General features: G+C 52.7%; 7 protein-coding genes across 7 annotated transcripts; 3 read left to right on the plus strand and 4 right to left on the minus strand.

Moving 5' to 3' along the window:
- Positions 1–1,245: 1,245 nt before the first annotated feature.
- On the minus strand, positions 1,246–4,107 carry SCP_0307470 (Peroxisomal targeting signal 1 receptor; the record flags this gene model as incomplete). The annotated part of the gene is made up of 11 exons (XM_027756136.1): positions 1,246–1,271; positions 1,327–1,519; positions 1,578–1,611; positions 1,675–1,790; positions 1,847–1,900; positions 1,961–2,383; positions 2,435–3,153; positions 3,384–3,485; positions 3,539–3,860; positions 3,917–3,955; positions 4,009–4,107. 11 exons carry the CDS (start codon positions 4,105–4,107, stop codon positions 1,246–1,248), a joined length of 2,127 nt encoding a protein of 708 aa, XP_027611937.1.
- Positions 4,108–4,441: 334 nt separating this feature from the next.
- Positions 4,442–5,633, minus strand: SCP_0307480 (hypothetical protein; the record flags this gene model as incomplete). Its single annotated transcript, XM_027756137.1, has 2 exons — positions 4,442–4,836; positions 4,895–5,633. 2 exons carry the CDS (start codon positions 5,631–5,633, stop codon positions 4,442–4,444), a joined length of 1,134 nt encoding a protein of 377 aa, XP_027611938.1.
- A 278-nt stretch (positions 5,634–5,911) lies between these two features.
- SCP_0307490 (hypothetical protein) lies at positions 5,912–6,145 on the minus strand (the record flags this gene model as incomplete). The annotated part of the gene is made up of 1 exon (XM_027756138.1): positions 5,912–6,145. The coding sequence occupies one exon, from the start codon at positions 6,143–6,145 to the stop codon at positions 5,912–5,914; it is 234 nt and encodes a 77-aa protein (XP_027611939.1).
- A 216-nt stretch (positions 6,146–6,361) lies between these two features.
- Positions 6,362–7,169, plus strand: SCP_0307500 (PRA1-like protein; the record flags this gene model as incomplete). The annotated part of the gene is made up of 6 exons (XM_027756139.1): positions 6,362–6,406; positions 6,462–6,551; positions 6,609–6,639; positions 6,697–6,739; positions 6,798–6,868; positions 6,955–7,169. 6 exons carry the CDS (start codon positions 6,362–6,364, stop codon positions 7,167–7,169), a joined length of 495 nt encoding a protein of 164 aa, XP_027611940.1.
- A 520-nt stretch (positions 7,170–7,689) lies between these two features.
- On the minus strand, positions 7,690–10,193 carry SCP_0307510 (hypothetical protein; the record flags this gene model as incomplete). Its single annotated transcript, XM_027756140.1, has 8 exons — positions 7,690–7,712; positions 7,768–7,948; positions 8,029–8,175; positions 8,235–8,367; positions 8,427–9,291; positions 9,346–9,411; positions 9,462–9,560; positions 9,899–10,193. 8 exons carry the CDS (start codon positions 10,191–10,193, stop codon positions 7,690–7,692), a joined length of 1,809 nt encoding a protein of 602 aa, XP_027611941.1.
- A 400-nt stretch (positions 10,194–10,593) lies between these two features.
- On the plus strand, positions 10,594–11,578 carry SCP_0307520 (S-adenosyl-L-methionine-dependent methyltransferase; the record flags this gene model as incomplete). Its single annotated transcript, XM_027756141.1, has 2 exons — positions 10,594–10,783; positions 10,848–11,578. The coding sequence occupies 2 exons, from the start codon at positions 10,594–10,596 to the stop codon at positions 11,576–11,578; spliced, it is 921 nt and encodes a 306-aa protein (XP_027611942.1).
- Positions 11,579–12,463: 885 nt separating this feature from the next.
- On the plus strand, positions 12,464–13,982 carry SCP_0307530 (hypothetical protein; the record flags this gene model as incomplete). Its single annotated transcript, XM_027756142.1, has 4 exons — positions 12,464–12,552; positions 12,612–12,621; positions 12,678–13,535; positions 13,599–13,982. The coding sequence occupies 4 exons, from the start codon at positions 12,464–12,466 to the stop codon at positions 13,980–13,982; spliced, it is 1,341 nt and encodes a 446-aa protein (XP_027611943.1).
- Between the last annotated feature and the right edge of the window lie 355 nt (positions 13,983–14,337).

Genomic DNA, 14,337 nt, shown 5'->3' on the forward strand with positions numbered 1-14,337 from the left:
GGTAGGTAGGTAACCGGCATTGGTCCCATTCAGGAACGCCGAGTTTGTTGTACTTAGACTACGTACAGCGGTCCACTCGTGCACAGCAGATTACCGTAACCTAAGATACAACACATCCAGGACACACTCCGCTCCGATCAATGCATACTACTCTATGCTACCCCGTACGCAAGTGATGGGTAAGATCTCCAAGGAAAACCAAAAACCTTGGTAGGAATCAGAAGTGGCTGCGCACTTGACTGATAAGACTCACCACGAGCCGGGGTGACGTGGAGAAGCGCACTGTCCCACGAAGTCCATCAAGGATGCATGAGACTGGTAGGGAAGCGCTCAAGCTCTTCTCTAGAACTGACAACGATAAGATTTTCGCTGGCGAAAATCTGAAGTACACGTCATTGGGCGGCTTACCCCTTGGCGGAGCCGCCGGCCACGACGTACAATAAGTATTTGCGCCTTGCCTGGATAGATGCTGCCTCAGTATCCCTACAACGGGTATGGCGGTTGCCAATGGTGTCGAGGGATGGTGTTTTCTTTGGAAAATGTGTGACGGTGCAACCAGCAGCTGTAGCTGGCGCAGGCCACCCGAAGGCCATCCAAAGCGGAGAAGTGCAGTTGAGCCGCACTCTCAACATTATCATGAGCGAGAGAGAATGATGCATACAGGCTATGTATGTACCATTAGCACATGTGCAGTTCTTGTTACTGATATCCAAGTTAAAAACTTCTATGTTACCTTGTGCCGCACATTGGAATGTTTTCTTACCCACTTACCGGAGGCTCTGCCGGTTGAGGCCCTGAATATTTTGAAATCAGGGCGTGATGTGACTAAGCGCTTTGCAGGGCGCCAATCGAATTAGACCAATCGACCGTATACTCCGTTGAGTGTACGCGCGGGCAATCTGTTGCACAGCACGACGGGAGATGACTCCCACTATCACCAAGTGTTGGCAGCCTTCCACAGATGTGATTTCGAGCACTCAGGTTACAGGAATGTGACGTGAATGGGCCACAGCAGGAAACGCACAACGTAAAAACTGTTAAAATTGAGCGATCCGTGGACTCGTTGAGAATCTGGCATGCGAAAGAAAAATCAATAGCTGTTGAGCAAGTACAGCGTCTGACTCGAGTAATGGTTTTTTTTTCAGCAGCGTGCAATGGCGCAGGATAATTGAGTAAATAGCCGTATAGCTACCTAGCAATACAGCACAAAGTTCATAACATTGCTCTTTCATACAGTTCTCCCCTTTAGATCTGGAAGTTCATACGAAAAGCTACACAAGAAGGCTCAGTATGGAGAGTGTTACCATGAAGTAAGCTGAACCATACCGTCGAGGTCCTCGCGATCGCAAAGCGTAGCCAAATCAATTCTCTGCATGTGCATGCAGCACGTCTTCAGGCTGGACCAAAGAGCCGAAGAGGTGACGCCACGCTTGTCCTCGCTTCCCTTCGAATCGCGGACGCTATCACCGTCCTGCAGCACGAGGGCGTCAAGCATGTGCTGGGCGGCCTCGTCGTAGCGCTAGAACACCAATGCGATCCATAAGATGATGCTCGGCGACACGACCAAGTTCACATACCCTAAGATTCGTACACGCTATCCCAAGATTGAACCTACGTGCAGCCAGTGTCAACGGCCGCTTGTCCATGAAGGTCTTGTGAAGGTCGATGACATACCTGGCTCGGATATAAGCCGGATTAAGTTCTATGGCGCGGTAGTAGTACTGTAGAGCCTCATCTGGATGTCCACTGTTGGCCAGCGTTGCGCCCACCCTGTTGTACAGCAACCAATCCTAAAACAAAGCTAGGTTCGGATAGTCTACCAATTTTATGTGTGAAAAAAACTGACATCGGGTCTAACTGCCAGTGCAACATTGAAACAATCTTGCGCTCTTTCGTAGTCCTGTGGACATAAAGGCTGAAATCAGAACGTCCGCGGACGCGAAACCGAGGATAAACGAGCCTCGTTAGTATTCAGCAGCACCGCGAGCGCAATCTGGATGTCGGCGTCAATATTTCCGCTGGTATCACCCCGTGCCATCTCGATCAAACACTGGGTCAAAGACGCAAAGTGGTCTGCCTGCGTCGCATCCTCCGGGTCCACATTCAGCGCACGGAATTGCTGTACGAGAGCACTGTAGCGCTCGTTCCGATCGACCCATTCGCGAATAGCCTCATATGCCCCGACGCGATTGCTCTCGTTCGTGTGCGACACCGCAAGGGCAATCCATGACGGCAAATGCATGGGATCGAGCTCGAGCGAGCGCCGCAAAGCCTGTATCGCTTTCTGCTCCCGCTCATTCTCCTGTTGCTTGACACCTAGCGCATACCATCGCAGAGCATCTGTAGGGTCTCGCTGCACAACTGCCTCAAGCTCCAGCACACCCTGGGGGAGCCGTGTGAGCGGCACACGTAGAAAACACATCCAGATATGTACCTCATATAAAGAATTCATCGTCTCCGAATGCATAGCGTGATTGTGTGTTCTAGAAGCCTCTCCAAGGACGTAAGGGTTGTTTACTTGGAACTGGTAATGGGTCACTGGCCGGATGCCTGTCGCAGTTGCTTCAAATGCTTCCCAATCGTGTTGCAGCTGGAGCCACTCCGCACCTTGCACGCTCGGTTCATTTCTTTGGGATGAGAAGCTCGAGGATTGCCAATTATATTGCGCATTGTACTTGATGTATTCCTCATTTTCTTGGCGCAAATACTCGTCTATCACATCGGGATGGACCTGATTCTCCGTGCGAGTATCCGAAGATGTAGCTTGGCCGGAAAGCAAGGTTGACGCTTGGGGGACGACAGAGTGTCCATACGAAATAGAGACGTCGGCAGCCCGACCTTTCCCCTTGATGTCAACGGTCGCTTGATTCGCGATTCCGTCGTTCTGAACCATCTGGTTTCCTTCGACGACGATCTCGTGGTCGCGCAGCTGTCGCATAAGTCCCAGGAACTGGCTCTCCTGGAACTTCGAGTTTTGCTCGTGCTGAACAGAGTCAACGAGCATCCCTGCAGTACGAGCGAGTTCATCCCTGTCCAGGGCGTGGGAATGTGACTGTGTTTGTGGCTCAGCACCCAGAGGCTCTTGCGTTTGAACAGCCGGAGGGGAGGAGAGTGAAGCCTCCCGCGACTGGAATTCTTGATGCCATTGTAGTGCTGATACGAAATGGTAAGAGTGATTCGGAATGAAGGAGAAAATAAGGGGGGCAGGATCCGAAATGCACGCAGTCTATGACAGACCTCGACCATGGCGGTATATTAATCGCAGTTTCCAACTTTTGGGCGGGCAAATTTTTCCGAATACTCCACGACTATGGTCGAGCTCTGCCAAATAACTGAACAGAACTACAGCACCTGTCCACCATTAACGTCAAATATATACCAACCGTGAGCTTGTGTCTGGGGGTCAGGCATCGCGAATGCCTGCGGAACCATAGCAGGATATCCCATGTTGTGTCTCAGTGGAGATGCATTCCACATCGCGAAACCTACGAACATTACTTCAACACAGAAAAGGTGACACGTCTCGGTCGAAACATACCTGGCGCAGAAGAACTCTGAGTCAGGTTTTGCTGTTGGAAGGATTCTTGCTGGAATACACCATCCTTGTGCCGTAAGACAGTGCTGGAGGTTAATTTGGGGACAGGAGCCTGCGCCAATGGCTGTTGTAGAAAGTCGGCCGCCCATGCCGCTGCTGGGGGTGTCTGGGTAGCGGCCTGCGGATTCTTCAAAGACGTATGCAACGCAGAAAGGTCAAAAGCAGAAGATCCAGCAAGCATAGGTAACGTAGACTGGGTCGATGAGAAGAATCGAGTCGCATCCTGAGTCGTGCCTGCTGTCGCAGAGTATTGCGTACGGAAAGCCTGCAACAGTAGAGAATCAGTCGCAGCGCATGTCACAATATGTATTGCATATGCACCTCCTTAGATGATCCCGCACGACCTGCCCCGAAGAAATCCTTCAGGAAGACGACATGAATCACGACAGAGACGGTAACAACTCGAAACTCACCTGCTGGATCCCTCGATCCTGGTCAAGTCGCTTGGAAAGACCTTGCAGGGGGTTGATTGGGCCGCATTCTGCGCCGTTAACAAGCATAGGCAACGACATTATCGAAAAAGTCGCAGAGGAGAGGCTCTGGGAAAGGAGAGGTGGTGGTGGTCTGAAGGACCACTTCGATCGAGTGATCGAATTCACTTTCTCCGCACGTCTCCGCACGTGATTATCAGGTGGTCGTCCGACTGAATTGAGGCCGCCTCCTTCCCGGTCTCGCCCAAGGTGACGCGCAGAAAATAAAATGTATTCGACAGCAGTTACGGTGTCAGACGGGTACCCGCGAGCCTGCGCAGCAGGTGCTCAACGTGCCAGGACGAGTAATAAATGAATTCTACATTCCAAGTGACGACAAACGACGCATCCATGTCCTTCGCACACCATACTGCGCTCACACCATGTGGTGGTAGTAGCGAGTGATACCGCGGTCTTCGAGGCCCGACATCCGGGTCTGGATGAACGGTACTATATTCTCCTTAACACTTGTACCGTTCACAATCTGGATGGATACCCTTTGCAAGCCCTTGAACCGTTCGCCCGACAGAACATCGCCAATACGCGCCCAATCGAGCTCGTGCAAGTCGGCAAGAGAAGCTCCACCAGCACGGACACGAAAAGAGACGTGATACAGGTGGAGCGAGTAGACTTGGGAGAGAAGGACCGGGACCCACTCAAGACGCGGTCGGTCCAGTGGCCGACGAACATGGGGTACCAGCCTGAGGGACGTAAAGATCAAAGTACGCAGCGCCGTGCAGTGGGATAACCCAGTGAACGTTGGCAACAGATCTAAATGAGGTGATAATATGTGACCTGAAGACGGCACTGATATGTAAAGTGAACGCACCGCCATCCCCTTCACCCAACGTGATGTACAACCGCTGCAAACGTGGACCAAGATCTTCCAGGATTTTGTTGGCGACAAGGACATCCTCGTGTTGCAAGATTGGGAACTTGAGTGTGCGTATTTGTGTGTGCAACGACTTCGAGAACAGCCATTGGATGAAACCACGCGCGACGCGAGGAGCATACGAAAACTGAACTGATTGAAGGGTCATACGCGGCAGTGGTAGCACTCCGTTCAGATCTGCGAGGTCGTCTCCATTGCCACCATGCGAAAGACGCAAGTCGTGGACATAGAGCGTCTTCAAACAGGGGAAGTAGCAGAACAGCGAAGCAAATGCAGCTACGTTGGGTACCGTGCAGCCAACGAGATGTAATTCTTCCAAAAACTTGAAGCACCGTGCCGCAGTACAGGGTACCAGTGTTACAACACATGCGGACTTCGTAGGAATTGGGTCAGCCGTCGGCCCCATGGACTCCAGGAGAGACATCGTGTCGAGATTTGACACATCGAGACGGAGAATCAAATCAGCGATATACGGAGAAGTGCCCAAGAGTTGATTGAATGCCTGGCAATTACCAGCGTCGAGTACGACCGTCTTGAAGAGAAGGTATCGCGCTCGGGGCAGCCACCGCCGACAGGTGAGGCAACATGCTTTCAAAGCGGCAACATCGTTACCCAGACAGTCGATGGTCATGTCGCTGAGCTCTGCTGGCAGTGGCGGGGTGCGGTTGGGTTCCATCTTGAGATGATTCCTGGAAGGAACGACATGGTCTATGATGTCAATTTATATGTTTCTGGCCACAAAGACTGCAGCCTCGTGTCTTCTCTGCAGTTGTCGATGTTCAATAGGGATTTAGCACACCTTTGTCTCCGCCTGCTGTACGGGTCAAATAAACTACCACATTCAATTACAATGCAAGCAACGTCACCGATACAATGGTATCCTGGGCGAACAATGTTGAACAAACAGTATCATGGGTCGAAGTATCGAACTCACTACGACCAACCGCCACTGGTTCACGCCAGACCTAGCCGCTCATCCCTGGTCATGGCCTCCCGTTTCCTCTTCGCATCCTCCGCTGCAACAAATGGTTGGCTTAAGGGCTGAAGTACGCCACTAGGAACCGCAGAGGAAGAGCTCGGTTGTGCCGGTGTCACAGGACTCTCCCCCTTGTGCTTGGCCACTGCATCCCGCACCTGCTGCACGTCGACATCGCTCATGGCGATCAGGGTCGGATTTCTGCGGATCATCTTGGGCAGACTGCGGCGCAGAAGGGCAATGAAGGGTAAGTACGTGGATAGACAATGCGCGTTTGAGACCAAAGGCTGCGGCGCAGAATGCCGCTTGGCGCGACGAGCAGAAGCGCCGACACATACTCTTTTGACCCTTGCCAGCCCGACTCCTGTAAAAACTACACCTCGCCCACCTCCTTAGTCCGCATCCTACATACCCAACAGCATATTACCATGGAGGCCCTCATCCGAGTATCCAACGCTATCAAATCCTTTCGGGTGAGTCTAGCTGTGCACCTCCACATCCCACCAAGTTCATGGTTTTGGAATACAGGAGACTCGGCTCAGCGCCCTACGGTCGCCGAGCGAGTTCTTCGACCATAATCGCCTTTCCCGCCCCGCCGACATGAACCAGGCGGTTTCCGTATGTCCACCACTCGAGACGGTGCACGTTCCGTACTGAGGCACTACTATTGTCCAGCGCATATCATACAACACTCGTTATTTCTCTGGTGAGTTGTCTAAGTCATCCTGCATAGAACACGCGGCTTATTTTTGCTTGGAAATAGGAAATTATGGCGTGGTTGTCGCCATGCTAGCTGTATATGCTCTGTATGTCGTCGGGGCATGCAGTCAGGGTCTTTCATAGCTAACCATGCTGTTCTTGCAGTATCTCGGAACCCCTGTTGTTGATATCGTTAGGATTTCTCATCGGTGGCTTTGCAGCAATCAACAGATTTGGTGCGCGTATCCGTCAATCCCTCGTCTCCCTGTCCCGCTCTATGCCCCTCCCAATGACCGAGGCTAATTGAGTATCCTTGTCGCAGCTGCCGAACCACTTCAATTCGGTGAACACGTCGTTACACAGAAAACCCTATATACTGGCCTGTTCGTCATCGGCATTCCCCTGCTATTGTTCTCGTCGCCGCTCGGTACTTTCTTCTGGCTCGTCGGTGCATCGTCCGTACTCATACTCGGACACGCGTGCATCATGGAGCCTGGTATCGAGAGCGAGTATGCGTCTGTCCAGGATGCTGTGTAGTGGACTCAGGGGGCTGACGGTGGGCTCATCTCTGGGTTGAAGGACTTTTCTCTCTGCCTCTATTTTTCTGTCCTTTTGGATGGTTAATCTATTCGGGTTACAATTTCTGTATCCAACGGCTTGTATTTCATACGTACATTCCGGTCCACGTTGCGCCAGGCGCAGATTTTGAACCCTAACTGCGACCGATTCATGAAGCTTCAAGCCTCAAAGCTTCGAGGTTCACATCCAATTGCAAGTATCCTAGGCATCACATGTTATTTCCAGCACTGCAGCAACACGTCCAATTACTAGGCTGAGCAGGAGAGAGAAGGATGGTAATACATACAACAAACACGTACGGCGAGTCCGTGCCAAGTCAAGAACGGGACCGCAAAATATGCAATGGCACAAAAAAGTCCGAAAAACGAAGAGGACCGATAACACGATAGCGTTAAGATAAAGACCCAAAATCAGAGCCCTCATGCCACTACGAAGCAACAGTCGAAGACGAGAAATTAAGTCAATAGTACTTTTTCGTTTAGATCAACGGAAGCCATTGTCCTGCACATTCCTCGCCTCAGCAATGCGGATGACTTTGGGGCAGTAGGATACGCACCGATGACAATACTCGGTAGATCCATGATGTCCCTGCGTATCGAGAAGCAGAAGGTGCACGGTACGGGGGCGCCCGACGGCTTCAAGAGGACACAATGCGCATACACGCTCTGGGTCGTGTTCTCGAACGCGTGGTTTGCGAAGTTCTCCCAGTACTCCACCACACTTTGGTTCTCAAACAACTGAATTCCCATGGGAATTACGGCGCGTTAGTATATCCGGTCGGCGACAGCCGCGAAGGTCTAGCGAGACGCATACGCACTTCGTAGATATACTTCCGACGCCCGACGAGCTCTTCCTTCTCCCATCCAGTGAGCATGCAGAACTCGGGTCCTACCAGGCAGATCTCTCCCGTTCTCCGCCAAGCGACTGTTGGCGTCCCGCTAAACGAGACCAGCTTATCTAACTCCTGTCGTATGGCATCAGCATTGCCTGAGACAACGGAACGCAGTAGGAATATGGACGAACGATGAGAGACCGTTGGAAACATTTCTCGACGAAGACCTCATCTTCCTCGGATAAAGGCATTTGAAGCGCGATGAGCGATGGCCTGAAGATCGCCAGAGCGCGCACGATCCGCAAGATATCGTTCTTTTCAAACCTGAAATGATCGTAGATGATCAATGTAGCATTACAAACAAGCGCAGACATGAAACGCACCGTCGAGGTATATGTTTCATCAAAAAATGGTATCCTTCTGTGTAGTCATACGGCTTCGTGACAGAGTGGTATACGCCAGCACCCGTCGCAGTCGCTACCGAACTCAGACCGCTGGTATCCGGTAACGCTCCCCAAACAGGCTGCTTTTCTGTCCGGAATGACAGACCAACTCGACGCGTAAGTCGCATATACCCCGTCGGCGATGCAGTTTCCGCACCACTCATTCCCTGCCCATACTGGGAATTGGACGATTGACCCTGCCCTTGCGCCCGCTCAGAACCGCCGCCGGCACCAAAGTCCGCATAATGATACTCGCGCCCGTTCGTTTGCGGCACAGTCATGGGCCCTGACTGCTGTTGTGCATATTGTCCTGGCGGTACAAAGCCCGAGCTTCCGGGCGCACTGTAATCATGCGAACTGGACATCGTAGAGACCGCCATGGGAGCAGACGAGGAAGAAAGCGTTGTGTCTGCCGGCTGGATGACAAGGTTTTGTTGCGCGTGTTCGCTGTATGACGAAGGCACCGGCGCCGGGCCCGAATACCCGTCTGCACCGGCCGGCATTGAATTAGACCCTGTATACTGCTCTCCCAATGGCTCTGCAGGCCACGTCGCACTGACGAGATTGCTTGTGGACGCGGAGGCGGTAAAGGAGGATGACGCCTGAGTATGTTGGTGCGTATGTTGATGGGTATGGGAGTTGGCATGCGACGCAGAGGTGCCTGGGCTGCCTCCATCGGGAGAATTACCGAGGATAGCAGAGAGGATGGAGTATTCGAGATTTGCACCCTCCGAGCCGAGAGCAAACGAAGTTGTGGGAGCGTATTGTTGAAAGATCGGATCGGGTGGAGCAAATTCGGGTTGTGCTATGAGTGGTCGTGTGAGTAACGAACATGAGGATTTACGGACTAAAGCTTCACATTCTGGTACAGATACAGGTTCTACACTCTTAGAGCTCTCGCCTGATTTGCTTCGTTTCAGAGCTTCTGTTTCGTACTCAGATAAACTCAAAGCTATACAACAAAGTGCCACGTACGAAGTTCTTCATCGTCGAAGAGGTATTTCGCCTTCTTGCGATGTCCTTCAGTACAATTTGCTGCCATGCCTCGTTTGACACACCGCTGACACGGTCGTGCTATATTGTAGATTTTCTTCGTCAACGATACAAAAATCAGGGGGACGTCATAGATGACGAAAAGGAAGCCGGAGTGCAAATCCGGTAACGGTCAAGGACGCGGTGCTTTCGTCTGACGTCGAAGAATAAATCGGAAGATAGCCCGCAAATGATCTGGCAGCTCTTCCACTTACCTTGCGTTGTCCATGTCAACTATAAGTGAGTAACTGCAGCCATAGGAATTGACCCACACCGCCAAGGTTTAAAATAGAATAGAACGCCTTGCGATGCCGGCCTATGCCACAGGGCGCACTCGCACAATCTAAAAGTATAAGAAAAGTACTAGAGCGCGAACTCACAATCGTCACAAGTGAGATGAGCCTTCTGGCAGTGAAAGCAAGCGCGGTTGGCCTTCTTCTTCTTCGGGCCATCGCGTGTGCGCACGGCTTGCGACGACGAGTCGGCGCTGTCGCTGGCCCCATCATTTGGACGACGACGTTTAGCAGTAGTTTTTTTCTTGCCGTCGGAGCGTTCAGCGGGGACGTCGGAGGTAGAGGACGAATGCTGAAAGGGAGGCAGGACGGCTTGTGTCATGACGGACGTGGACGCGGAGGGGACGGAGAGGAGCGGCTCAGAGTGGGATTGGGAGAGCATGCTTGTGCGAACATGGAAGAGAAAAGCGAAAGGATCGCGGATGCATGCAGAGCCATCGCTCGTCGCTATTACATCCCCTCTTTTCCTTCCTGCCATATCCGGCATCTCTCTGATAACTTCCTCTACTTTCCGGCCCAATATCTCCCTTTTCCCACGAGACTATTCCCGACTGGGAAATTTCCTACGCCGGCCCGGGAAAGTCTATCCCCGCGTCGACAACTATTCGCTCACTGCCGACGACGTCGGCGACCGCACCGGGCACCAAGCACGCCCGGAGTGCACCGTGTCGCCATCCTCCTTCACCTCACCTCCTTCCACCACCTGTTGGTCGTGCGATAGTCCCGCTTACGAGCTGCTATGCAGCGTATCATCTGATCTCTTTCACACACCGATTCTCACAATGTCCGCCACCACCGTTCGCGCCCAGCTACTAGCCGCTTTCCATCGCTCAATCGGCATTGAATCGGCCAACTTGGAGCTAAAATGGATGCGAGAGGCTCTGGACCACCCTGGTACCACAGCTAGCGGTGTGACTCTCGAAGATATGCTTTCTCGCAGGGTTTGTGGCGAGCCGCTGCAGTACGTCCTCGGTGGGTACACTCTTGACTTGGATGCAAATTCAGGTTCGAACACGTAACATCTGTCGATGTTTAGGAACGCAGCCCTTTGGTCCCCTCACCCTGCTAACTCGTCCCCCCGTTCTCATCCCTCGCCCGGAAACCGAAGATTGGGCTATCCGTCTGGCTTCTCTCCGCGCTCCGACGCGCCGGAAGCCGCTTTCGGTCCTCGACCTCTGCACAGGATCAGGCTGCATCCCTCTCCTGATATGCCATCTTTGGCCCCCAGGTAGTGTGCACGCCTGCGGTATAGACATCTCTGAGGATGCTATCAAGCTCGCCCGCGATAACGCAACCCAGTGTGACATATCTGTCCCTGAAGACGGTCCCGTGCCCCCAACAGACTACCGTCTGTGGCAGCGCAACACATTTACATCGCTATTGGACGATATTCGTGATCCTGCCTTCGTGTTGTCAACGCGCCTGCACCCACCGTTTGATATCATCACGTCTAATCCACCTTATATCTCTAAAAAGGATTATGATGCACTACCTAGTTCAGTGCGGGATTTCGAAGATTCGCGCGCTCTTCTGGGCGACCCCGATGTGCATTCACAAGAACAGCGGGGGCTGTCATTCTATCACTCTATTGCTGGCCTCTTGAGCGACCCACGAACATTGCGCACCGATGGGTTAGTGGCGCTCGAAGTTGGAGAAGGCCAGGCCGGTGAGGTCGCGCGCATCCTGGAGGTGAAGGCTCGCATGCGCAGCATAGATGTCTGGAAAGATCCATGGGGGAAGGAACGTGTCGTTGTGGCCACGAGGTGACGATATGCGGTAGGTTGTTTGAATCACTCTGGACCTGCGTCTGTTTTGCTAGACCCTGTCGTGTTGCAGTGATGAAACCAGAAGGACCAGCAGGCAATCAACAAGCCCTCTATCTCGTGCTTGTGTCCAATCGGTGCATACTCGGTGCGGCTATAATTGTACTTCGTCAAGCTGGCCGATGGGAAGGCGCGGCTGCAACCTCCGTCATTATAGACAACCAAGCGCTGCCGCTGAGTGATCCGGTACGATGATCATGATTCGAGGGAACGTTGTTGCTGGACCAAGATTGAGACCAAGGAGTGCTAGTGCTAGTGTGGCGTTGAAGGTGGCGTTGAAGCCTTCTGTGGGGCAGCCAATGCCTTTGGGTTTACCACGGGCGCTCAGTTGGTCTTGCCGATCAAATCTCAGATCGGCTGTATGCATGCACAGGCGCCTATGATTTCACTCGAGTCCACCCTTCCGCCCTCGCCTTGGATCATCGTGGACCGGAATGAAAAGGCCTACGCTCGTTTCGACTGTTGGCACTGTGTGGTCAGTCTCGGCTCGATGATATCCATGTCACTCAATTGGATTCCCCTTGACACCGTCTAGGCTCGGACTGTCGGGCATTGACTCCGGTCCTCAGAATCTGTCTGGATTGAAGTCCCTGCGTTTATGAACCGATAAAGGGCCTACAAAGCGCTCACAGCTTGTCCAACAGCTTATCGCAACGCCCTGCTGCTATCCCCAACACTGTGCTTTCACCTGCCAGAACTGCAGTGAAGAAAATTAGCGTTCATTCACGGATTACCTCAAGCACCGTATAGTATGTTGTTCTTTATCAGAGTTCGAGAATAGTGGCTCAACCAAATCAGAATAATCTCTCTCAATTCTCAATTGTCCGTGATGGACGCCGTGCATTCATCCTCGTCGACGTCTCTTCAGCTGGCTGAAACTTTACTCCCAGCGATCGAACAAGAACGTTTTGACCTGAGGTTTGTGTCTGTGCTTTTGCTGGACGTTAGATGTGGGTGCTAACACGGTCATATCACAGCATTGATAATGTGGGTTACCGGGAGAAGAGGAGAAGATTGTGTACTAATAGTCACTTCGCTCGCAGATCAAAGCTTTGGAAGAGATGCTGGTTGCTTCTCTATCCCTCATCAGGAACGCGTATAACTGTTCCCGTCCCGTCAATCGTATTCCTCCCGAGATCCTTGGCCAGATCTTCGAGGATGCCCTCCGTCCGCTAGAGTATTCCAGCTGCGCTTTCGTTTGGCCGTTCGCTTCCATCAGAGACACGCATGCACTCCGAGACGTGACGCGTGTCTGTCGCTATTGGCGCGATGTCGCCTTGGACCTACGTTTACTCTGGACTCACATCTGTTTCTCTGAATTCCACCCCGTCTCACCCGCGTACCTCAAGCGTTCCGAGCTCGCGCCGCTGAAAGTCCTCATCAATGATGACGTCTCTAGTAAATGCCTCTCCAGACTGTTGCAGTCAGACGGATCACGTATCCAAGAGTTGCATGCTTATTACACACAAACATTCTGGAACACCGCTGTCCCTGCTCCGAATTTGGAGTATCTGTCGGTGAAGGAGATTGGTTCACCAAACGGTGAAGCTCGCCCGCTCCTGTTCTGTGGAGAAGCCCCGCGTTTGAAGGCGCTGACGATGGAGGAGATACCTTGGCTTCCTCGCAACGGGTTCGCTAACCTTACGCATCTGTGTATCCGTTTTGCTTGGCCAGCGTGGTACACTCCGGTGTGGAAGGTATCGGATCTATGGGAGTTCTTGACCGGTTGTCCTCGTCTCCAGGACGTCATCATGGTAGCTGTCCCACTTGAGGCTACCAGAGCGCATGAGGATCTTCCTGTACTCCCATTGAACGATCTCCGCAGGCTCTCATTGGGTGATATGTCATCAGGTTTGATTACGTGGATCCTCGCCCATATCCCGAGGTCTTCAGCCTTGGCGGTTCGTATTTTCAATGTCATTTGCGAGCATGAATCTCTAGCTCGCCTTTCTTGCTTCGGACAGGACGACCATCCCACGAAGCTGCGGTTGACGCTCCCTGTGCCCGGTAGTGTCACTGTAACCGCTGTGGACTCCGCATCCGGACTTCAAGTCGAATGCGCGCATCCACCTTCAGACATTCGCCGTCTGGACTGGACGCCGTCTGTGTGGGAACCATGGCCACTGTCTAGCGTCCGCGAGCTCTGGATATCTGACTCGAAGGACGGGTTGGAAGGGTGGAGATGTCTCAGCGGTCTATTACCGCTGTTGCCGTCTCTGACAACGGTGGTGTACTGCGCCCGTGACCGGTGGGCACAGAGGGGCCTTGATTATCTTTTAGATTCGCTCTCTGGATCATCCGTTGCATCTTCGGTCCCTTGTCCCGCTCTCGCGAACCTTCGCATCTAGGTGGGGGACCCAGAGTCGTTGGTCTCGCTCGATACTATCGTTGCATTTGCTGAGGCACGCGCGAGTCTCGGACATACCCTCCGTCGCCTCCTTGTCGAACGTGACTCGGAGATCTTGGACGACGACGCTGATAGTATGCGTTTGCAATCATGCATAGAGCACGTTGAAGTGCGGCCGATAGAGGGCCCGCCTCCTGCGATGGAGGTGCCTGCGGTCTGCACGGAGACGGTACACAAGTATTGGCCATCGTGGTAGTCCGTGGTGGAGTTGAGCCTTTTCGGACTTTGTCTGTCGTCAGAGTTGAGTATCCTATTGTCCGTGCTAGATGGCAATAGATCCAAAGCCGTATACCATC

This window comes from Sparassis crispa (assembly GCF_003851025.1).
Source record: "Sparassis crispa DNA, contig_000002F, whole genome shotgun sequence".
Classification (NCBI taxonomy): Eukaryota; Fungi; Basidiomycota; class Agaricomycetes; order Polyporales; family Sparassidaceae; genus Sparassis; species Sparassis crispa.